Source organism: Myxocyprinus asiaticus, chromosome 44, assembly GCF_019703515.2.
Source record: "Myxocyprinus asiaticus isolate MX2 ecotype Aquarium Trade chromosome 44, UBuf_Myxa_2, whole genome shotgun sequence".
Classification (NCBI taxonomy): Eukaryota; Metazoa; Chordata; class Actinopteri; order Cypriniformes; family Catostomidae; genus Myxocyprinus; species Myxocyprinus asiaticus.
The window spans coordinates 24,645,289-24,664,007 of record NC_059387.1 but is presented as its reverse complement, the minus strand read 5'-3'; the positions used below and the strand labels follow the sequence as shown (position 1 = coordinate 24,664,007).

The 18,719-nt window shown below is 37.0% G+C and overlaps 1 protein-coding gene across 5 annotated transcripts; it reads left to right on the top strand.

Moving 5' to 3' along the window:
• The first annotated feature begins 536 nt into the window (after window positions 1-536).
• Window positions 537-18,633, top strand: LOC127434349 (nucleoporin p58/p45-like). 5 transcript variants are annotated; one of them, XM_051687017.1, is made up of 15 exons: window positions 537-895; window positions 1,228-1,385; window positions 2,111-2,146; window positions 2,262-2,537; window positions 9,042-9,204; window positions 9,293-9,358; window positions 9,443-9,617; window positions 9,972-10,051; window positions 10,229-10,347; window positions 10,437-10,519; window positions 10,829-11,030; window positions 14,628-14,711; window positions 17,262-17,357; window positions 17,856-18,065; window positions 18,229-18,633. In XM_051687017.1, exons 1-14 carry the CDS (start codon window positions 816-818, stop codon window positions 18,023-18,025), a joined length of 1,788 nt encoding a protein of 595 aa, XP_051542977.1. In that variant the 5' UTR covers window positions 537-815; the 3' UTR covers window positions 18,026-18,065; window positions 18,229-18,633. The 5 variants fall into 5 exon arrangements, with proteins under 5 accessions (XP_051542977.1, XP_051542976.1, XP_051542978.1 ...); XM_051687016.1 differs by having other exon boundaries at window positions 17,856-18,633; XM_051687020.1 differs by lacking the exon at window positions 537-895 and adding an exon at window positions 1,915-1,951 and having other exon boundaries at window positions 1,256-1,385; window positions 17,856-18,633.
• Window positions 18,634-18,719: the final 86 nt, after the last annotated feature.

The following is an 18,719-nucleotide window of genomic DNA, read 5'->3' as shown; positions in this document are numbered from 1 at the left end:
GCCATGGCGATTCGCTTTCAGGTTGGAACCAGTGGCAACCTGCGATAGGCGCAACATCAGCACCAATAGGCTATTACAGTCCTATCAGAAGGGCAACTGACATAACAGCGCGAAAAGTGGATGGAAACTACTGTTTTTACGAGCACTACCGACCCTGAACTGATGAGACACGCCTGTTTGACACTTCAGAAATAGTGAATAAAAGCAAACTTTTGTTGCCTAGATGTGCCTATGTGCTGACAACATTTCTGTAATAAATTTTATCTGCAGATTTGACCGCACTCCACACGACTAAGCAATTTATATAAATACATTTGATTGAAAAAGACGCGATCAAATGCTCACTTAAACGATGGGATCCATGTTTAGCAAAGCACAGTGTAACTAAACTATCGCCAGAAAAGCGTAAACACGCGCTCAGGTCTGGACAACCGATGACGGCTGATCACTGCACGTGCCAACGAGCTGTTAAACCTGCCTCAAAAAAAGAAAAGACAAAAAGTTGCATGAACTTTCCAAGCCGGTAGATGGCAATAGGTTGCAACAATGTATCGAAGGAGCCGAAACCGAAGAAGAGATTGTGCGCGAAAACAAGGCTTAACGATATAATCAGAAAACCACACACACATTTTAAAAACCAGCTTTTGGTCATATTGTTTAGAAATTTGTATCAATATTTTTTATCCTCTAAAGCTTCCAAATTTTGTGGCCGTTATGATTTATAGGCTGATGTCGTAGCGGTGTGTGTTTAAGGGCCTCCACGAGGTCAGACCTGCTAGCTTCTTATTGTCACGTTTTGGGAACTGAAGTCCAGAATGTCCAGCTTTAACTTCGGCACAAGCACTCTCGGGTCCTCCAACACCGGCGGGGGGTTCTCTTTTGGAGCTGCGACAAGGTATAATGAAATAAAACGTGGCATGCTTTCAAGAATGTGCTCAATTCCAAGTGTTATTGTGTCAAACTGTAATGTTACCCTGCTGAAAAAAACAAACAAGCTAAAACCACCATATGCTGTCTAAAACAATATTTGTCATAAACCATGTCTAAAATGTGAGTTTGAAATACAAACTTAAATTTCATCAGACCTCACAGAGTTCCTCTCATTAGCCAGCAGAAATAAATGTCCTAAATGGTTACTCTGACATTTTTTACGTTATGGTGATGATATTTCTAGTAATGTACAAGTAATAGAAGTTGTTAATGAATGATCTAATATCTCTTCCCCAGCACACCTGCTGCAGGCACAGGTGGATTCACGCTTGGAGGTTTTGGTACAGCTGCTTCCACACCGGCCACCACTAGTACCACCTCATCAATAGGCTTTGGGTCCAGCTTATTTGCACAGAAACCTACAACTGGATTAAGCTTTAACACACCTGCCTCAGGTACCTGGCAGCATATATATATATATATATATATATATATATATATATATATATGATTTATTTTAACTTAAGGGGATAGTTCACCCAAAAATGAAAGTTCTCTCATCATTTACTCACCCTCATGCCATTCCCTATGTGTATGACCTTTTTCTTCTGCTGAACAAACACAAATTAAGATTTTTAAAAGGATATTTAAGTCCTTTTTTACTATAAATTCTCCTCCGTGCCAAGTAGGTGGCAATATGCACAAAGAATGTGAATTGCCAAAAACAAAAGAAGAATGTGAAAGAGGAGATTTATATATATATATATAAAAAAAAAAAAGACTTAAATATGGATTTGCTTCTCACCCACACATTTTATATCACTTCAAAAGACATGGTTTAAACCACCGGTGTTGTGTGGATTACTTTTACGATGCCTTTTATATGCTTTTTGGACCTTCAAAGTACTAGCTACCATTCACTTGCATTGTATGGACCTACAGAGCTGAGATATTCTTCTAAAAGTCTTCGTTTTTGTTCTGCAGAAGAACGAAAGTCATACACATCTGGAATTTCATGAGGGTGAGTAAATTATGTGATAATTTTCATTTTTGGGTGAACTATTCCTTTAATCTTAATTGGCTACTTTGTTTCACATCAATGCATTTCCTTACCTTATTTGTAAATAGCAGTGATTTATGGTTAATTATCATTGCTAATTAATCTATGTACCTCCTGTAGGTGCTGCTGCTGCATCATCTACTGGCCTTACATTAGGTAAGCTGGCAAAAAAATGAGATTTTTCAATTTTTATTTAGTCTCTTTAGTCTCATATGTGATGTTTTGATTTCTGTGGCATTGATTTGATTATTGTGTGTTTTGCCTGTTTTAGGGAGTCTTACAACCTCTATGGCTTCCAATGTTTCAACTGGGTTCAGCCTGGGCTTTGGAAAGCCATCTGCCTCAGCTGCACCTTTTTCACTGACGACCACAACGGCTGCACCAGCAGGCACAGGCCTGACCCTAGGATCAGTCCTCACCTCCACAGCTCCTCAGACCAGCTCCACTGGCTTCTCCCTCAACTTGGGAGGAGCAGCCACCACTTCCTCTGCTCCCGCCTCTGGTTTTTCCTTTGGTTCTGGTCTCTTCTCCAACACCGCCTCAACAGGTCTGCCACTGTGATCATGCTACTATGAGTGCATTTACATGTCAAGTCAAATTTAATTGTATTGCGCTTTTCACAACAGGCGTTGTTTCAAAGCAGCTGTACGTGAAATTATAATGAATATAATGCCAATATTAGTTATTTATGTTTATAACTATTAGTGGTTAAAATTAATAAACTAAGTGTTGTGGGTCAATGGTTAAACAAAATGATTTTGTATGAACTATAAATTTTAGTGTTAAAGTCCTTGAAGTCATCCCGGATTAACTGAGGAAATACACGTAGATGTATTATCCTTTGATTTTTGTTTTTTTTTTTAGTTTTTTTAAAGAGAGTGTTGTCCCTCCTTTGACCAAGTTGAAATAGGTATCATTCTTTGAGGAGCATTGCAATCAGGCTGGAAGCTAATGGCAGTTAATTTTGGTGAACTCCATGCTTCAGGTAGTGGCTCATGAAGAATCCCATGCCTTTGAGTTTGCATCAGTTCATCCTCTGTAAAGTCCATCTTAGTAGACTGAAATGAAGTCTGGCTGTCACATGCTACAGTTGGTCATCATCACTCAGCGACACAGTGGGAGTCGGACATCAGGCAGGACCGGAGACGGATCCTGTGGTTTAGACAGAGAAAGAAATAGAATACAATTAGCGTAGATGCCATTCACTTTACAGCAAGGTTAAAGAATAAGAGAATAGTTTTTAGTTCCGGCATACCTAACTAAAGCAGCATAACTATGAATTGAGGGATAAATTAGGTGTATGCATGGGTGAAAAGTTAAGTTTTTAGTCTAGACTTAAACTGAGAGAGTGTGTCTGAGTTCTGAACACTGCTAGGAAGACTATTCCATAGTTTAGGAGCCAAATATGAAAATGATCTCCCTCCTTTTGTGGATTTTGATAGTCTCTGTCTTGTTAACAGGCCGGAGTTTTGCGATCGTAGTGAGCTTGATGGATTACAGCGTGATAGGTCACTTAAGTACTTTGGAGCTAGACTATTCAAAGCTTTAAGTAATAAACAGAATTTTAAAATGAATACGAAACTTAACAGGTAGCCAATGTAACGATGATAAAATGGGGCTGATATGATCATATTTCTTGGTTCTAGTAAGCACTCTAGCTGCTGCATTTTGAACCAACTGAAATTAATTTATTAAACCTGCAGGACATCCACCTAGTAATGCATTACAATAATCTAGTCTTGAGGTTATGAACATAGGGCTGCTTGATTATGGCAAAAATCATAATCACGATTATTTTGTTCAATATTGAAATCACGATTATTTAACACGATTACCCACTGTCTTTGGAAACATCATGCATTTATTGAATATTTAAAAAAAAATTGTCTTTATCAGTGGATTTCCTTGAACTTGAAATGTAAACTGCACTGGGTAGGGGAGGAGGCTATTGTCATATGATAATTATTTTGTTACGTATGGTAGTCAAATAAAGGAAAGCCTCCATTGCCATCATTAACAGCAGGGGTGCTCACACTTCTATGGAATGAGATCTACTTTTTCATCATTTTGTTGCAGCAAGATCTACCATGTACTTTAAAGGCTATACATTATCACAATACCAAAATTTCAGTAGTCTGTAGTGAAATTTGATGATTCTCAATACCAGCTTCAAAACCATAACACTAACTAATATGTTAATTATGGAAGAATGGTTTCAAGTTCTTAAGTAATTATTCAAGACTAGTAAACAGTCAGTAATAAAATAACAATAAAAAAGAGCAAAGAATAGAAATAGATTAAAAATAATAGAACAAAAAAATACAAATTAAGAAAATTCAGTACTCTTTTTAACAGCTTTAAAAGTTTTTAACAGCAGTAGGCTATCAAGCATTCAAGTAAACTTTCAGAATGAAATGCAACATAAAACTACTACTGGTCTTCACTGTATGATTATAATACATTAATACTTTTTAAAGCTACTAAAGTTACCCAGTCATGAGCAGTGAGTGTTTTCTCATTTTCTTGTTATGGTTGTTTGATTATTATAATGACACTAGATGGCAGCAGATGTATTAGCTTAGATTTATACTTAAAAGTCCGACATTTTAATACAAATCCGCTTTTTTTTTTTTCTCTCCTCCGCTGTTTACATTCACTTAGACATCACTCACTGGGTTAAAAGAATACCTCACCAAGATGGGTATTTTGGTGGAATTATGAAATGTATTTGACCGTTCAGCATTTTTGGAACAAGCGCATTTAAGCACACACACATACGCCACCTGTGAATTAAACAGAACACAGCTGTTACTAGATCGCTAGCGAATTATAAAATTACGTGCTCTGGATTACTTTCAACAGCAGAATAAGAATATGAACTTTCTAGTAAGTGACACAGCCCTAGGCTATCACAAATATAGCCGGGGTTTTTTTATTTTGTGTTTTTATTTTTTTTATTTTTTTTTTTTTGACGTTTTAATTAGTCTGCTTGTTCGGTCGGGTAAAATTCTCTGTCTCTTGCCCCCTCAAAAATCTACTTGTCCCAGACAAGCGTTAAAGTCAAGCCCTGATTAAATATTGTATTCAACATTCTCCGATAACAATTTTTTCCCCTGCATTATAGCTCCTAAAGTAAATGTACATTGTTTTAAAGGAGTTTTAGATATTATTTTGGAAAACAAGCCAAAAAAGACTAATCAAAAACGTATTTTGTTCCAGTGTATAATGGGCTAAGACTACGCTCTCTCACCTTTGTTTACTTCGATCCATCTTTAACTCAAAAGAACAAATTTTCTCTTCTTAATAGAGCTTGAATCGCCGATTTTCTTCATAAGATACACAGTGAATGTGACATATTATTATTCACTACGTCATGAGCCATCACGTTATAATCTAGCTGCAGCAAATGCGTGAGAGTGACATGTGTCCCCAGAGTGTGCATCAGCCGGGAGAAGATTCAATCTCATCCCCGGTTACTTCCCGCAACTCATAGACTTGGCGCTGACCGCACAGAGAAATGCCAGTTTTGGAGTTTATTTTCATAACCCGCTTCCTTAATATTTTAACTTTAATAAAGGATGCTTTAAAGATATAATGCCAGGGTGTTTCATTGTGAAACGGAATGCTGCACAAAAATCGTTTTATCTCGAATATCTTGTTTTCATAATCGTTGAAATCCAAAATTGTAATTGAAATCGCCCAGCCCTACAAGAACACATGAATTAGTTTTTCGGCATCAGAAACAGATAGCATGTGTTGTAACTTAGCAATAATTCTGAGGTGGAAGAATGCAGTTCTACAAATATTAGGGCTGGGAATTGCCACAGACCTCCCGATTCGATATTACAGTGATATTTCCTAGCCGATTCAATATTTATTGCAATATTGCGATTCTGTTAAGTATTGCAATTTTATGATTTGATATAAAAAGTTCTTAAAAAGAACTCCTTTTTTTCTCAGAAAGAAATGTCTATTGAAGAACAGTTTTATCTGAATTGACATTTGTTTTCACTCTGTAATATATAATTTGCAGGTAAAGGTAGGGATGTGCAAAACTACCAATTTAAAACTACCAATCGACCAGTCAGTGCGTTGTCTGAGCTAGGCGACTAGTTAGTGCAAAGGAACCCATGAGGCTGCATTATGTCCATTGTTTTCAACAAATAAGTATATACAATGTATCATTGTAACTTATCAAACTAATTGTTATTTTAGAATATAAAATATAACGTATTACCATAGGCTTATTACTATTATCATAATGATAATTTTGCAACATACAAATGGAGGCTAAAGAGTAAACTTGTTCAAGAACCATTTCTGGGGCTGTACTGAATTGACACACATGACAATTCACCTGTAGTCCCAGTGTCATTGCATGTTATTTGCATATGCATCCTTAGTCTGAGAGCCTATGTAGTGTTCTCATAGACAGCACTATTCTTACAAATTGCTCCCAGATGGCTGACAGAGGGGAAAAAAGTGAGAACTCACCATTTGCGCGTGTTCCGCGAGACGGTAGTGCTGCGCACGATGTCGCCAAAGAGCAAATTAACTTCTGAACAAAAAAGTAAATCAAACATGCGCATTGCTGCCATTTCTTTCATCTGTTCTTCAAAATATAATCAGGTGTGTTTCCTCAAGTTCCTCGAGGATTTTGACGTCCGACCGTAAACAAACGGCACTTTGATAGCTGTAGCAGCAGTACATTAAAGAGACAAAACTTCTCAGAGAAAACCTGTTAGTATGGAACTATATTTATATATCCTATATTTATTATTTATTGATTATTGTAGCATTAAGATAAACATGTATTTTTTTTTACGACATTTTTTTACAGCTCGAGAATCGCGATTTGTATATAATATATATGAAATATATAAATGTTGGAAATTAGTTTTTCAAAGATTAGATTGCTATCAAATATAACACCTACTTTTTTGCTGTAGAAGTTGACATTACAGTACATCCATCAAGAGTCATTTTTTGAGGTTTTTGTTCCAATAATTAGTACTTCTGTTTTATCGGAATTGAGTGGAAGGAAATTTCTAGCCATCCACTCTTTGATATCATTTGTACACTAATTATTAATCATACATTAATTAGTAAAATTGTGAAATGTCGTCAGGTTTTGAAGAAATATAAAGTTGGGTATCGTCGGCATAACAGTGAAAACTAATTCCATGGTTCCTGATAATATCTCCCAGGGGGAGCATATATAGGGTGAAAAGCAGAGGCCCTAAAACTGATCCCTGTGGCACTCCATACTTAACTTTAATTTGATCTGACAGTTCCTCATTTACACAGACAAAGCAGTAGCGGTCAGAGAGAGAGGACCTAAACCAAGCTAATGCCTGTCCTCAAATGCCAACATAATTCTCAAGCCTATACAAGAAAATGTCATGGTCTGTGGTGTCGAAGGCAGCACTAAGATCTAAGAGCACTAGAAGAGAAATGCAGCCGCGATCAGATGATAAGAGCAAGTCATTTGTAACTCTTAAGTGCAATCTCTGTACTATGATGGGGCCTATATCCTGACTGGAATTCTTCATATATACCATTTCTCTGTAAAAATGAACAGTTGGGAGGACACTACCTTTTCAAGTATTTTTGACATGCATGGGAAATTTGAAATCCTTCTATAATCAGCCAGTTTTCCTGGATCAAGCTGTGGTTTCTTGATAAGTGGTTTGATTACTGCCAGTTTAAAGTTTCTTGGGACATACCCTAAGGATAATTAGGAGTTAATAATATTAAGAAGTTCTGAGATTAAAGGAAACTTGTCTTTAAGGAGTTTAGCTGGTATTGGGTCTAACATACATGTTGATTTTGATATTTTGATCATTTTTGTTGGCACTTCCTGACCTATAACAGCAAAGGATTGAAGTTTTTATATGATTACATCTCATTTACATGAGATTTTGAAATCATCAGGTTTATCTCTGGTCTTAAAATCAGTGAAAGAGACAGACATGCTTTTAATAAGCTGACAGAATGCCAACAAAGGTGTTTACTATACGTGCCAATAGGGTTGGGCGATAGGACGATGTTATCGGATATCGACGTTGTCTTACAAAGGTCCTGATGCCGATTGCAACACTCAGTTGACAGATGATGATCGATAATATCAGGAAATGGCAAAACCATGGATCTGAGAAGTCAGTAAATATATTAAACAGTAGCCCAGGGTGTGAAACTAGCACCTGCCAAATGCGACGAGGCTGAATCTAGATCGCAAGCTCCTTGTCCAAATGTATTTCATGCAGGGGTAATTTTGCTCATCTACCCACAACAGGTGGGTGACTTGTAAGGCATCTCGGAGTGACGCATGACAAGAAATGCTGTTATTCACAATGACACACTTAAAGAAACACACTTTATTATATTTTTAAGAACAGAATAAGAACACATTTGGCAGCAGTATATTGGAAACACACGGGAATTTATGAAAATGTATTATTACAATTATTATTTTCTTTACATTTATAATTGTCTTTAGTTCTTAATCTGTAGACTGTTAGTAATTTTCCACCTGTTGTCATTGACGGATGCTTGCGTGATGGCAAATGGAGCGGTTGGAAATGTTTAGATTTGGGGATGGGGTTAAATAAGATTTTTTTGATCACTTTATTGCTTTTTTCATTTAGTTTAAAGTGCAATTTGAATTTAGAAACGTCTTTTTGTTTTTCATCTTTCAATAAATTAATTTAATTTTTAAAGCAAAATCAAAGCAAAAATATTCACGGACCCTCAGCAGGGGGGTTGACGATATAATAGTATATCGCAATATTTAAGGCAATTATCTCTCATATGTTTTACATATCGCCCAGCCCTACGTGCCAAGCAAAATCAGAGTAATGGGAAAAAAATGTGTCAGTTGGGTTTTGTTCAAATCTTTTATGACCAATTGGATGGCATTCGCGTGACCTTACAAGTTCACGACGAATACATGGGTGTTAAGATCTTGGATGTGAACATATTGTCAAATCAGACTAGTTTAGAAAAGACATTTTTTGGTATCTTCCTTTGTAACACATATTTTGTTTTTCAGGTTTGGGACAGTCCATTTTAGGTGGAGGTTTGAATCTAGGCAGTTTGGTCTCTACCTCTGTTGCTACCACCTCTGCCCCGGCACCCAGTCTCGGCCTGGGTGGAGTCGACTTCAGTACTTCCTCTGAAAAGAGTAATGACAAATTATCCAGCACCAGACCTGAGTAAGAACAGCACCATAGTATTACTTTTCAGAATCATCAGAGTTTATCATAGATGTTCTTATTTTGCGTTTTACCTTTTTGTCTGCAGGGATAGTAAAGCTCTCAAAGATGAAAACTTACCAGGTCCAATATGTCAAGATGTGGACTACTTTCAGTAAGTACTATGCTCTTTGTGAATTAAAAATGACTATTTGAAGTTGATTTTGTGCTTAACGTCTGTCTTTCTGTCTGTCCACAGGAAGTTTGTCAAGGAACAGAAGCAAGTGCAAGAGGAGATCAGCCGGATGTCCTCTAAAGCCATTCTCAAAGTGCAGGAGGACATCAAAACCCTCAGACAGCTCCTGTCTGTCTCTGCCAGTGGACTGCAGAGAAATTCACTCTCCATAGACAAACTGAAGATGGAAACTTCTCAGGTTAGAAAAAGTCAGGTCATTCCAACAGACAAACAGTTCTGTTGAACATGCCTAAATTCCACCCAAAAATGAAAATTAATTTACTTACCTAAAGTTGTTCCAAACCCGTATGACTTTCCTTCTTCCTTGGAACACAAAAGGAGAAAATTTTAAGAATGCACTGGTTGCTCTTTTCCATGCAAATTCAGTGGGGCTGGAGCTTTCAAGCTTAAAAAAAGATGCAAATGCACCATGAAAATATCATAAAAGTGGTCCATATAACTATAGCTTTGCTATAGCTTTGTGTGAGGAACAGACCAAGATGTATGTTGCTATTCAACAATAATCTTTCAATCCATTCTTTTCTTCATGCAGGAATTGAAGAACGCAGATATCGCACTCCGAACCCAGAAAACCCCTCCTGGACTCCAACATGAGAACACAGCACCTTCTGAGTGAGTGTACTTAAGTTGTCCCATTTCTCTCTCCTGCTCATTTTCACTCATTAGCTCTGATTTAAATGTACATTGTTACAGAATCTCTGCGTTCTTACTCTTTGATTCCAATTTAAAAAGGAAATGTTGCTTACTGTGAGTTGTTTTCTTTCGATGCACTGTCTCTCCTCACTTCAGTTATTTCCGGGCTCTGGTGGAGCAGTTTGAGGTGCAGTTACAGCAGTACCGCCAGCAGATCGAAGAACTGGAGAATCATCTGACCACCCAGAGCAATGGCTCCCACATCACCCCTCAAGGTTTTGATTTGCCCCCTGAGTCATTCATATAATGGAAATGTTTTATTAGCTTTTCTTTTCTCTTGACTATGATTTGGTTTATTGTGTAGATTTGTCCCTGGCCATGCAGAAACTCTACCAGACTTTTGTTGCTCTTGCTGCGCAGTTGCAGGGAGTTCATGAGAATGTTAAGGTAAGTCTAGAACATTTCTCACGGGGGCAACATTCTTATCTGTAAAGAAACACTAGTTTATAAACTTAATTGTAGCTTTTGTTATTGTCATGTTGAAGACGACATAAAATGACATTTGAAATTCATTTAATTTCCGTAATGTGACATTTTTAAGTGAAAGAGTATGAGAAAACATGCATTGATGAATCATATACAATATGACCAGGGGCATCAGTTAAGACATTAAATGGTGTCAATTTTGATTTTTATGTTTTATTTAAAGCAGAATGACTCTTGTAAGAGAATAACCTCCTCACTCTTTTTCTGTAGACCCTAAAACATCAGTACCTGAGCTACAGACGAGCCTTTCTGGAGGACTCCACTGACGTGTTCGAGTCGAAGCGTGCTGCCAATAAGAAGTGGCAGAGCTCTCTGCACGTCACCACAGGCCCCGCCCCCTTTGGCAGTGTTCCCAATGCAGCAGCCGTTGCCATGGCTGCCACTCTCACACAGCAGCAGCAACCGGCTCCAGGTCTGACCGCCTTCAAGTTCTAGACCTCTTGACCTGTAGACTGATAGAAAGATGAAGAGAGTGACAATAGAAAGAACGAGGGAGGGGGGAATGATGGAGGGAGGCAGATAGAGCAAACAAATCAAGAATAAACCGTAAATGCAGTCAGTGCCATGCCTTTATTTATTTATTTATTTATTTATTTATTTTTAGGGTTTTTTTTGTTTTTTTTAGTTTAAGTTTTTAAACTATCTACTTTATCTAACTTTTGGTAATATGGAGCAACAGGGTTCTTCAACGTTTAATCATGTGACTATGTGTTGCCAAATAGCGTGTAGTGTGAGGTTTTTGATGCTGACTGTCCTTCCCAACTTCCGTGCGTCTTCTCTTTTCCTCACTTGAGATTAAAAAACATCAGCATTTGGCTGAATTTTTAACTGGACAGTTTTGTAGGGAACATTCCAAATCAGGTCAAGGTTTCCATTAGATGGAACTTGAGGTCTTCTGGAGGAGATGAAGGCTGTTTTTTGAAGGAGTGGCCTTCTATTTTGGCTCCCATTTTAATTGGCTTGTAAGAGAGGAACATGTTTTAACACAAAGAACGTATTGGCTTTTGACTTGACATTTCCACAGCTCTAATGTAGCCATCACTACATATAGTTGCCAAACACTCTGTAGAGTAGATTCAATTTTGTGACCCATTTTTCTTTTAAGATTGACTAAGTGCCAAACAAACGTGTTTTTTTTTTTTTTGACATTTTTCTTGTTCGTTGGCACCCCACTGCTAATGAATTTCATAAGCTGCGTGTTAAACATGTTACATTTATTACTGATGCCGTATCGTGGATGCTCATCGCTTGTTTTTGTGTAATTGTGAGTTTTTAAGATTTTTGCATGGGCACCTCCACAACTGCTATTAGTTTTTCGTAAGTCAAAAAAAAAAAGATACTGAGAATATTGTCTATCATCTTAGTCTTAAAACATGATGCACATCAGCTTTTTAGGCTGTTTCTCAGCAGTTTGAAAGAAAAAGAAATGTGGCAAAGATTAATTAGATATTTTCAGGCTTTTCCCTCACATTAAAAATACCATCAACATAGGTGCTTTTTGGTTCGGGGATCGAAAGACTATGGCTGACTGTTTTTTCCCCCAAATCCATTTACTTTTTCTTCCTTTTTGTGGTTGCGATGATTCAAAATAACAGGATTTCCACGGGGTTTGCATATGCATGTGTAGATACGAGTGTAGGTTTGTAGGAATTGTGTAAGCTACTGACTTGGAGGCTGTTTACATTATTTACTGTTTTTCATAAGACACGTCTCAGTGAATATGATACGATATGTGTTTGGGTATTTGTCCTTAATTTAAGGTTTCCTTGCTTTGGTGACATCCTCCATCCGTCTGTAACCATGGTTGCATTCGTGGTTTCCATGGAGACACATTGGCAATAATAGCAGTTTGGAGGTGTGGGAAATAGTGTTAGATGTACTGCTTCCAATGGCAGGAGTTGTCACAGAATTAAATAAAGATTTGAGTTTTGTTTAGAGTTCTCAGTCTACATCGACTAATAATCACGCATCATGTTCAGATATTTCTATCAGTTACAGAAATTGTTGATTTAGTGATTTTACGTTGGAATAAGTCAACATCAAAAGGGCTTTTTCAATGTAATGGACCATTAGCCAAAATCATTACAGTTGAAAAATTGACTTCTGTTTGTTTGGCATTTTGTTGTTTTCTGGAGTTAATCATTTTTACAGTACTATATTTTTTTTTTTTTTTTAAATGGAAAATGATTGTGCCTTTTTGCCTAAGAATGTCTAGGCTATAGTGGGTGCTTTTGCATATTAAACTAACTGTAAATATGTAGTGTGCTAAACCAATGGCATGGCTTATTTAGTTGCACAGTATGCTCGCACACACTCACCAGTTGTGCGATTATTATTCCAGGCATTGTCCAGCTAAAGCAATGCTTTCCTCTTTGAATCAGCCCAAGACACTGCAGTAACCTCTCTTAGAGATGAAAATCCTGCACACAAATTATGCCGTTATTCATATTCTCAGTTTGTTTAAGGGCTACAGTGTTTAAGTTGTCAGTTTGAGGGAACATGTTGCTTGAACTGATAAGGGTCCACGGTGAAGTATTGTGCCAAATTTCAGTGTTCAAAAGTGCAATTTTTATTTTATTTTATTTTTTATCATTTGGCCTTTTGGTCGCTCAAAGCTGCTATTCATCCTCGAATCCATCTTTCTCTGCCATGGCTGTTTAGATTCAGTTCCTCACATTTTCTCTTGGCTATCAAAACTTAAAGGTCTGAGTCCTTGTAGAGGTGGTAATACCTTTTGTAACACTTTTTCAAATTGCTTTGACTTGCCAGAGAAAATTACAGGCCTTTCACTTGCTGCAACATGCATTTCTCAGATAATCAGACCATTGCAAATTTCTGATTTCACAGTCTTCATTTTGATTTTAATCTACAATCTTCTATACAAACAATTATCTTACTGCATGTCAAGTTTTTAAAAAACGCTTTTAGAAAGTTGTGACGTGTGTGTGTGTGTGTTGTTACTTAAAGCTCTTGTACAGGATGTCTGTTGATAGACATGTCTGAAACTTGGTATATGTTGCCATTCCTGCAACACATATTGGGCTTATTTTGGTTATATACAAATGGTAACATAAGTAAATTCTATAATATAACTTATAATTTGATTGTTTTTTTGTTTTGATGATGCTTGTTGATTCATATAAAATGGTGTGCCTTTGAACTAGAAACAGCATTTAGCCTAACCATTGTTTGAAATGCATTTTTGGCACAGGTTGGCTTTAATTTTGAGTCGTTTTTTGAAACGTGTTAATGCCATACCTACTAGGAATCGGGTTGTCCTATACTGTTTGTCATGTTTAATGTTATTTGAATTGCTTTACGTTGACAATAAATCAGTTGTTTTTAAAGAAAAGCCCTTGTCTTTGTTTCTTTTTGACTGATAAGTCATTGAATTTAATTAATTGGATTAAAAGACAATATATTTGAGATGCTGATTTCTTTACATATCACATCTCTAATCAAATAAAAAAAATTATCCAGCTAAAAGGAAACGAGACAGGAGCACATTTTACGCATTCAGTAGCAGCAGGTCAGTCTAATCGGTGCAGATGTAACTTAGGAAATGGGTAATTTTTGTCTCTTAATGACGTAGTATGCCAACACAAGGATGAAAAACATAGGACATTATTAGATATTAGACATACAAGTCATTAGTGTAGCTCCTTGGTATGTAAGTGCACGGGATTCACATCAGCAAGTGACATTTTCTAATATTGCAGTATAATGCATTCCTCTTTTGGACTACATCCAACATTCTAATGAGCAATAATTTAGAATATGCTGATAAAACATTTCTGCAGACTTGGTGATTTAACCAGAACAGAATACACTAAGCCACTCACTGTCAATGAGGACTGTGTCCCAAATATGCTTTCAAAAATGTGATTCTCTCATGAGATCAATTTTCGTGAATGCATGTTGAAAAGTGGATCTAATATATAAGAAAAGGTTCTCGGTGAGAAACAGTGTGCATGAGAGTAAGACCTTCTGCTCTCTTTCTTTATCCCAGGACCACAGGCGCCCCTGGGGGCCAGTTTTGGCACTACATTTTCATCGGGTATTGGCAGTAGCATGGGCTCATCCAGCCATGGAGGTACTTACTGTGATTATAGCTTTACTCTTTCTTCTATCTCTGCACTCTAATGCTGTTACTTTAAATCATTGAGGTGATTTGTGTAATTGTTCAATGTTAAAGTACTTTCTCTGATCTCCTTTATATATAAAGAAAACCAAAAGTACTCTGTTTGAGCATCCCAATCAACCTGACACTGCAACATTGGGTCAACCAGTGGCATGAGTTTGGGGTGGGACTATCTTTTTGTCCAACCAATAGAAGACTTTTTGGGACAGGTGTTTGGGGAAACCTGTTTGAAAACTGCCAATATGATGCTAGATGCTAGTGGCACAGAAATTACACAGTTTCACTTTCCATCTGAGGCCACGTACACATTAATACATTTTTGACTGACTGAAAAAGTCAAATCGGTGGAGGAAAACTCAGTTTCAGTGCGGTTGAGAGGTGTAAATATAGCAAAATCAATGTGGTTTTTAACCTAAAACGTATTATTGTGGCCGTGGCCTGAGATATGAGGCAAAACAAGATAATAATGCAGAGATCAGTGTTTTCATTGGTTAGGTTGTTTAAAACCTGTAATTTTTTTTACCTCTTCTGATCAGTTTTTTTATTTTTTTATTATTATTCTTAAAGGGATAGGTCACCCAAAAATTAAAATTCTTTCATTTACTTGCCCTCATGCCATCCCAGATGTGTATGACTTTCTTCTGCTTAACACAAAGATTTTTAGAAGAATGTCTCAACTCTGTAGGTCCATACAATGCAAGTGAATTTTGGCCAGCTCCAAAAAGCACATTAAGGCAGCATAAAAGTAATCCCCACGACTCCAGTGGTTTGGTCCATGTCCTCAGAAGCGATATGATAGGTGTGGGTGAGAAACGGATCAATATTGAAGTCCTTTTTTTACTATAAATTCTCCTCCATGCCCAGTAGGTGGGGATATGTACAAAGAATGTGGATCGCCAAAAATAAAAGAAGAACTCTTAGCGCAGAAGAGCACTTAGAAGGGCTGTTTGAAAGTAGAGTTTTATCAGCGTTCCCTCGGATCCTTAAAGTCTTAAAATCTCTTAAATTCAGTTTTCCAAAATATAAGGTCATAAAAAGCCTTAAATGTCTTAAAAGATACAACAGAAGTCTTAATTATCATTTAAAGAGGTCTTAAATTTGGGGGCGGAAAGACAGGAATCGTGATATGACCTAATGTGATTATCAAACTTCAAAACAATACGATTAAATTAAATGTATGTGCTGCGTCCTTCAGTGTGAAAACACGTCACACTTTTATTTTCTCCAAGCACACGGAGGCTTGTGTTTCCAGCTGTTGCGGAGCAGTTCGCAATCGTTAGGCCATATTGGAAATGTATTTATTAAGCGATCACTAATGATCAACTGTTGATGATGATGATATAGTTTTGATGAAATTTGACAATGTTTACTTTTAATTGTTTATATTGAAATACATTGTAGATTATTGTAGGAGTGCACATTTTATTTCCCTTATCTGTTTGAATGAGCAGCTGGAAGAGTGAACCGCAAACATTTCAAAATAAGAGTCCTCAGTGTATTTCAGCCTTTAAAGATAAAAGTTCCCTGCTATGAATCAGATCTTTTTTTTTTTTTTTTTTTTTTTTTTTTTCTGGTGTTTGGTATTTTGGCTCCACCATAAACTGCATCTGAAATTTAATTCAAAATGGACTCTTGTAGCCTCTGTCTGACCCTCCCCATCACAGGAAGGAAAGACTAAGAACATTAAATATAGGCTACCAATTTTAAAAACTACTGGCAGATTAATTGCCTTTCAACACATTATCGTATCAGCAACCATCCAGTATCGATATCGGTCATCCTCTAATTTGTATTTATTTATGTAATGGTACATAAACCAATTTTTATGTGACATATATATATAATGTGTGGAAAACATGTCTTGAGTATTTTAAACTTGCATATATACTACACTGTGTTACTGATAAGCAATGTTATGGCCATGTTGAATGTGTGCCCCTGCCTGTTTAAGTAAGAGTCTGTGATACATTATTTATTTTGAGATTGTGTTTTGGTATGGGAATACAGTATTAATTTTATTTGTTCAGGTCTTGAAAAAGGTCTTAATGTCTTACATTTGATTTTAAAATCTCTGCAGCTACCCTGTTTATAGTAAAATAAAAAAAAGAACTTAAATATTGATCTGTTTCTCACCCACACCTATCATATTGCTTCTGAAGACATGGATTAAACCACTGGAGTCTTATGGATTACTTTTATACTGCCTTTATGTGCTTTTTGGAGCTTAATTTTGGTCACTATTCACTTGCATTGTATGGACCATCAGAGCTGAGATATTCTTCTAAAAATCTTTGTTTGTGCTCAGTGGAAGAAAAACATACACATGTAGGATGGCAGGAGAATTTTCATTTTTGGGTGAACTATTTCTTTAATGAATTTGACTCTCTTAAATGTAACTCATCACTCACTCCTGCCCCCCATTCCCCCGCCCTGTGACTGAGAGGTTGACTATGGTGTATATTTAGTAGCAGCAGCTAAAAGTCCACCTCTGTCTCTCGGCAGCGTTTGGTAGCGGCCCTGGGTTTGGGGGCGTGGCAACAGGAGGTTTGTCGTTCGGGTTTTCCTCTAGCAAGCCATCTGGAGGGAGCCTGAGCGCAGGTGTGTTCTTGAGCACCCTCCTCCATTTTCCCTGCTTTTCATTAACACTAATCATTACTAACATCCTCCCCCTCTATTGTAATCACCCTTTTCTTCCATTTTATCTTAACTGCGCTTCTGTCATCATTTACTCACTCTCGTTTCGTTCCACACATGGATGATTTTATTAATTCCTTGGAACACAAAAGGAGATGTTAAGTAGAATGTTAGCCTCAGTCACCATTCACTTTCATTGCATCTTTTTGTGAAGGGTGACTGAGGAAAACATTCTACCTAACATCAGGTTTGGAACAACATCAGGGTGAGTAAATAGTGACAGAATTTATTATTTATTTTTAAGGGCAAGGACTGCATATGCGTTTAAAATGCTCGTTTTGATTGTTTAATTTGCATGTTTTGTGTATTGTTATGCACAATAATGCTTTTGGGTAGCAGCAAAAGTTGAGGTAATCTAAGAGATTTTTACCGCCTGCATTTTAACATCTCTTTTCTTCTCAGGGTTTGGAACTTCCAACACTTCAGGCTTCAACTTTAGTAACCCAGGCATCAACGCTTCGGCTGGGCTGACTTTTGGTGTCTCCAACACACAGACTCCTGGTTTTGGGACAGGTGGGCCACTGCTACAGCTCAAAAAGCCCCCAGTGGGCAACAAGAGGGGCAAGAGATAAAACGGCATTTTGGAATGAGGATAAAAGGAAATATCACGAGGTTAAGACAATGTGTGTCTCAGATCTGTGTGTGTGAGTGTGTCTGTACATATAAATATTCTTTTTTTGGCCATTAAGGGATATTTGAGAATGTTCTGTTTGGTTTTCCCTTTTACCCTTCTGACCGTGCCATGTTCTCTATATTTGTTTACCATCAACTACAGTGATATCTTGGAAGAACAAAAGATTGTATTAGCAAAACCCGACCAGTGTCAGATGAATTGCATAAGACCTAATGCAGTGTATGTTGTCCTGCACTGAAAACCCGTGAAGGTATGTCAATGTAGACGCTCTTGGTATTGAAGATATTCATGAACTGAGTTTACCTGTGTGTTTGTAGCTTTATTTTCATTCACATGCTTTGTGATTGTAAATGTTTCATATAAGTAAATTCCACCAAACAGATGTCAACCTGTATGAAAACAACTTAAGTTTGTATAACCCATTCGTTTGTCTTTTTGTTTTCATTACCAAATAGTGAAATGTTTTTCTATACTCAAGCAAAAAAATGTGCAAACAAGTATTTTTTGACATAAGAGGCATTTATTATTAAAAGAAAGCGACCATGATAGTGTCTTGTGACTTTTTATTTGAACAAAATAATCTTGGGCATTGGTGTTTGATAAAAGATGCATTTGATAAAGATGGCCCTTTC

Coding starts and splice junctions, on each gene's coding strand:
- LOC127434349 (XM_051687017.1), top strand. CDS start 816: ATGTCCAGCTTTAACTTCGGCACAAGCACTCTCGGGTCCTCCAACACC. Junction 9,205..9,292: donor TTATCCAGCACCAGACCTGA/GTAAGAACAGCA, acceptor TTTTGTCTGCAG/GGATAGTAAAGCTCTCAAAG. Junction 9,359..9,442: donor CAAGATGTGGACTACTTTCA/GTAAGTACTATG, acceptor GTCTGTCCACAG/GAAGTTTGTCAAGGAACAGA.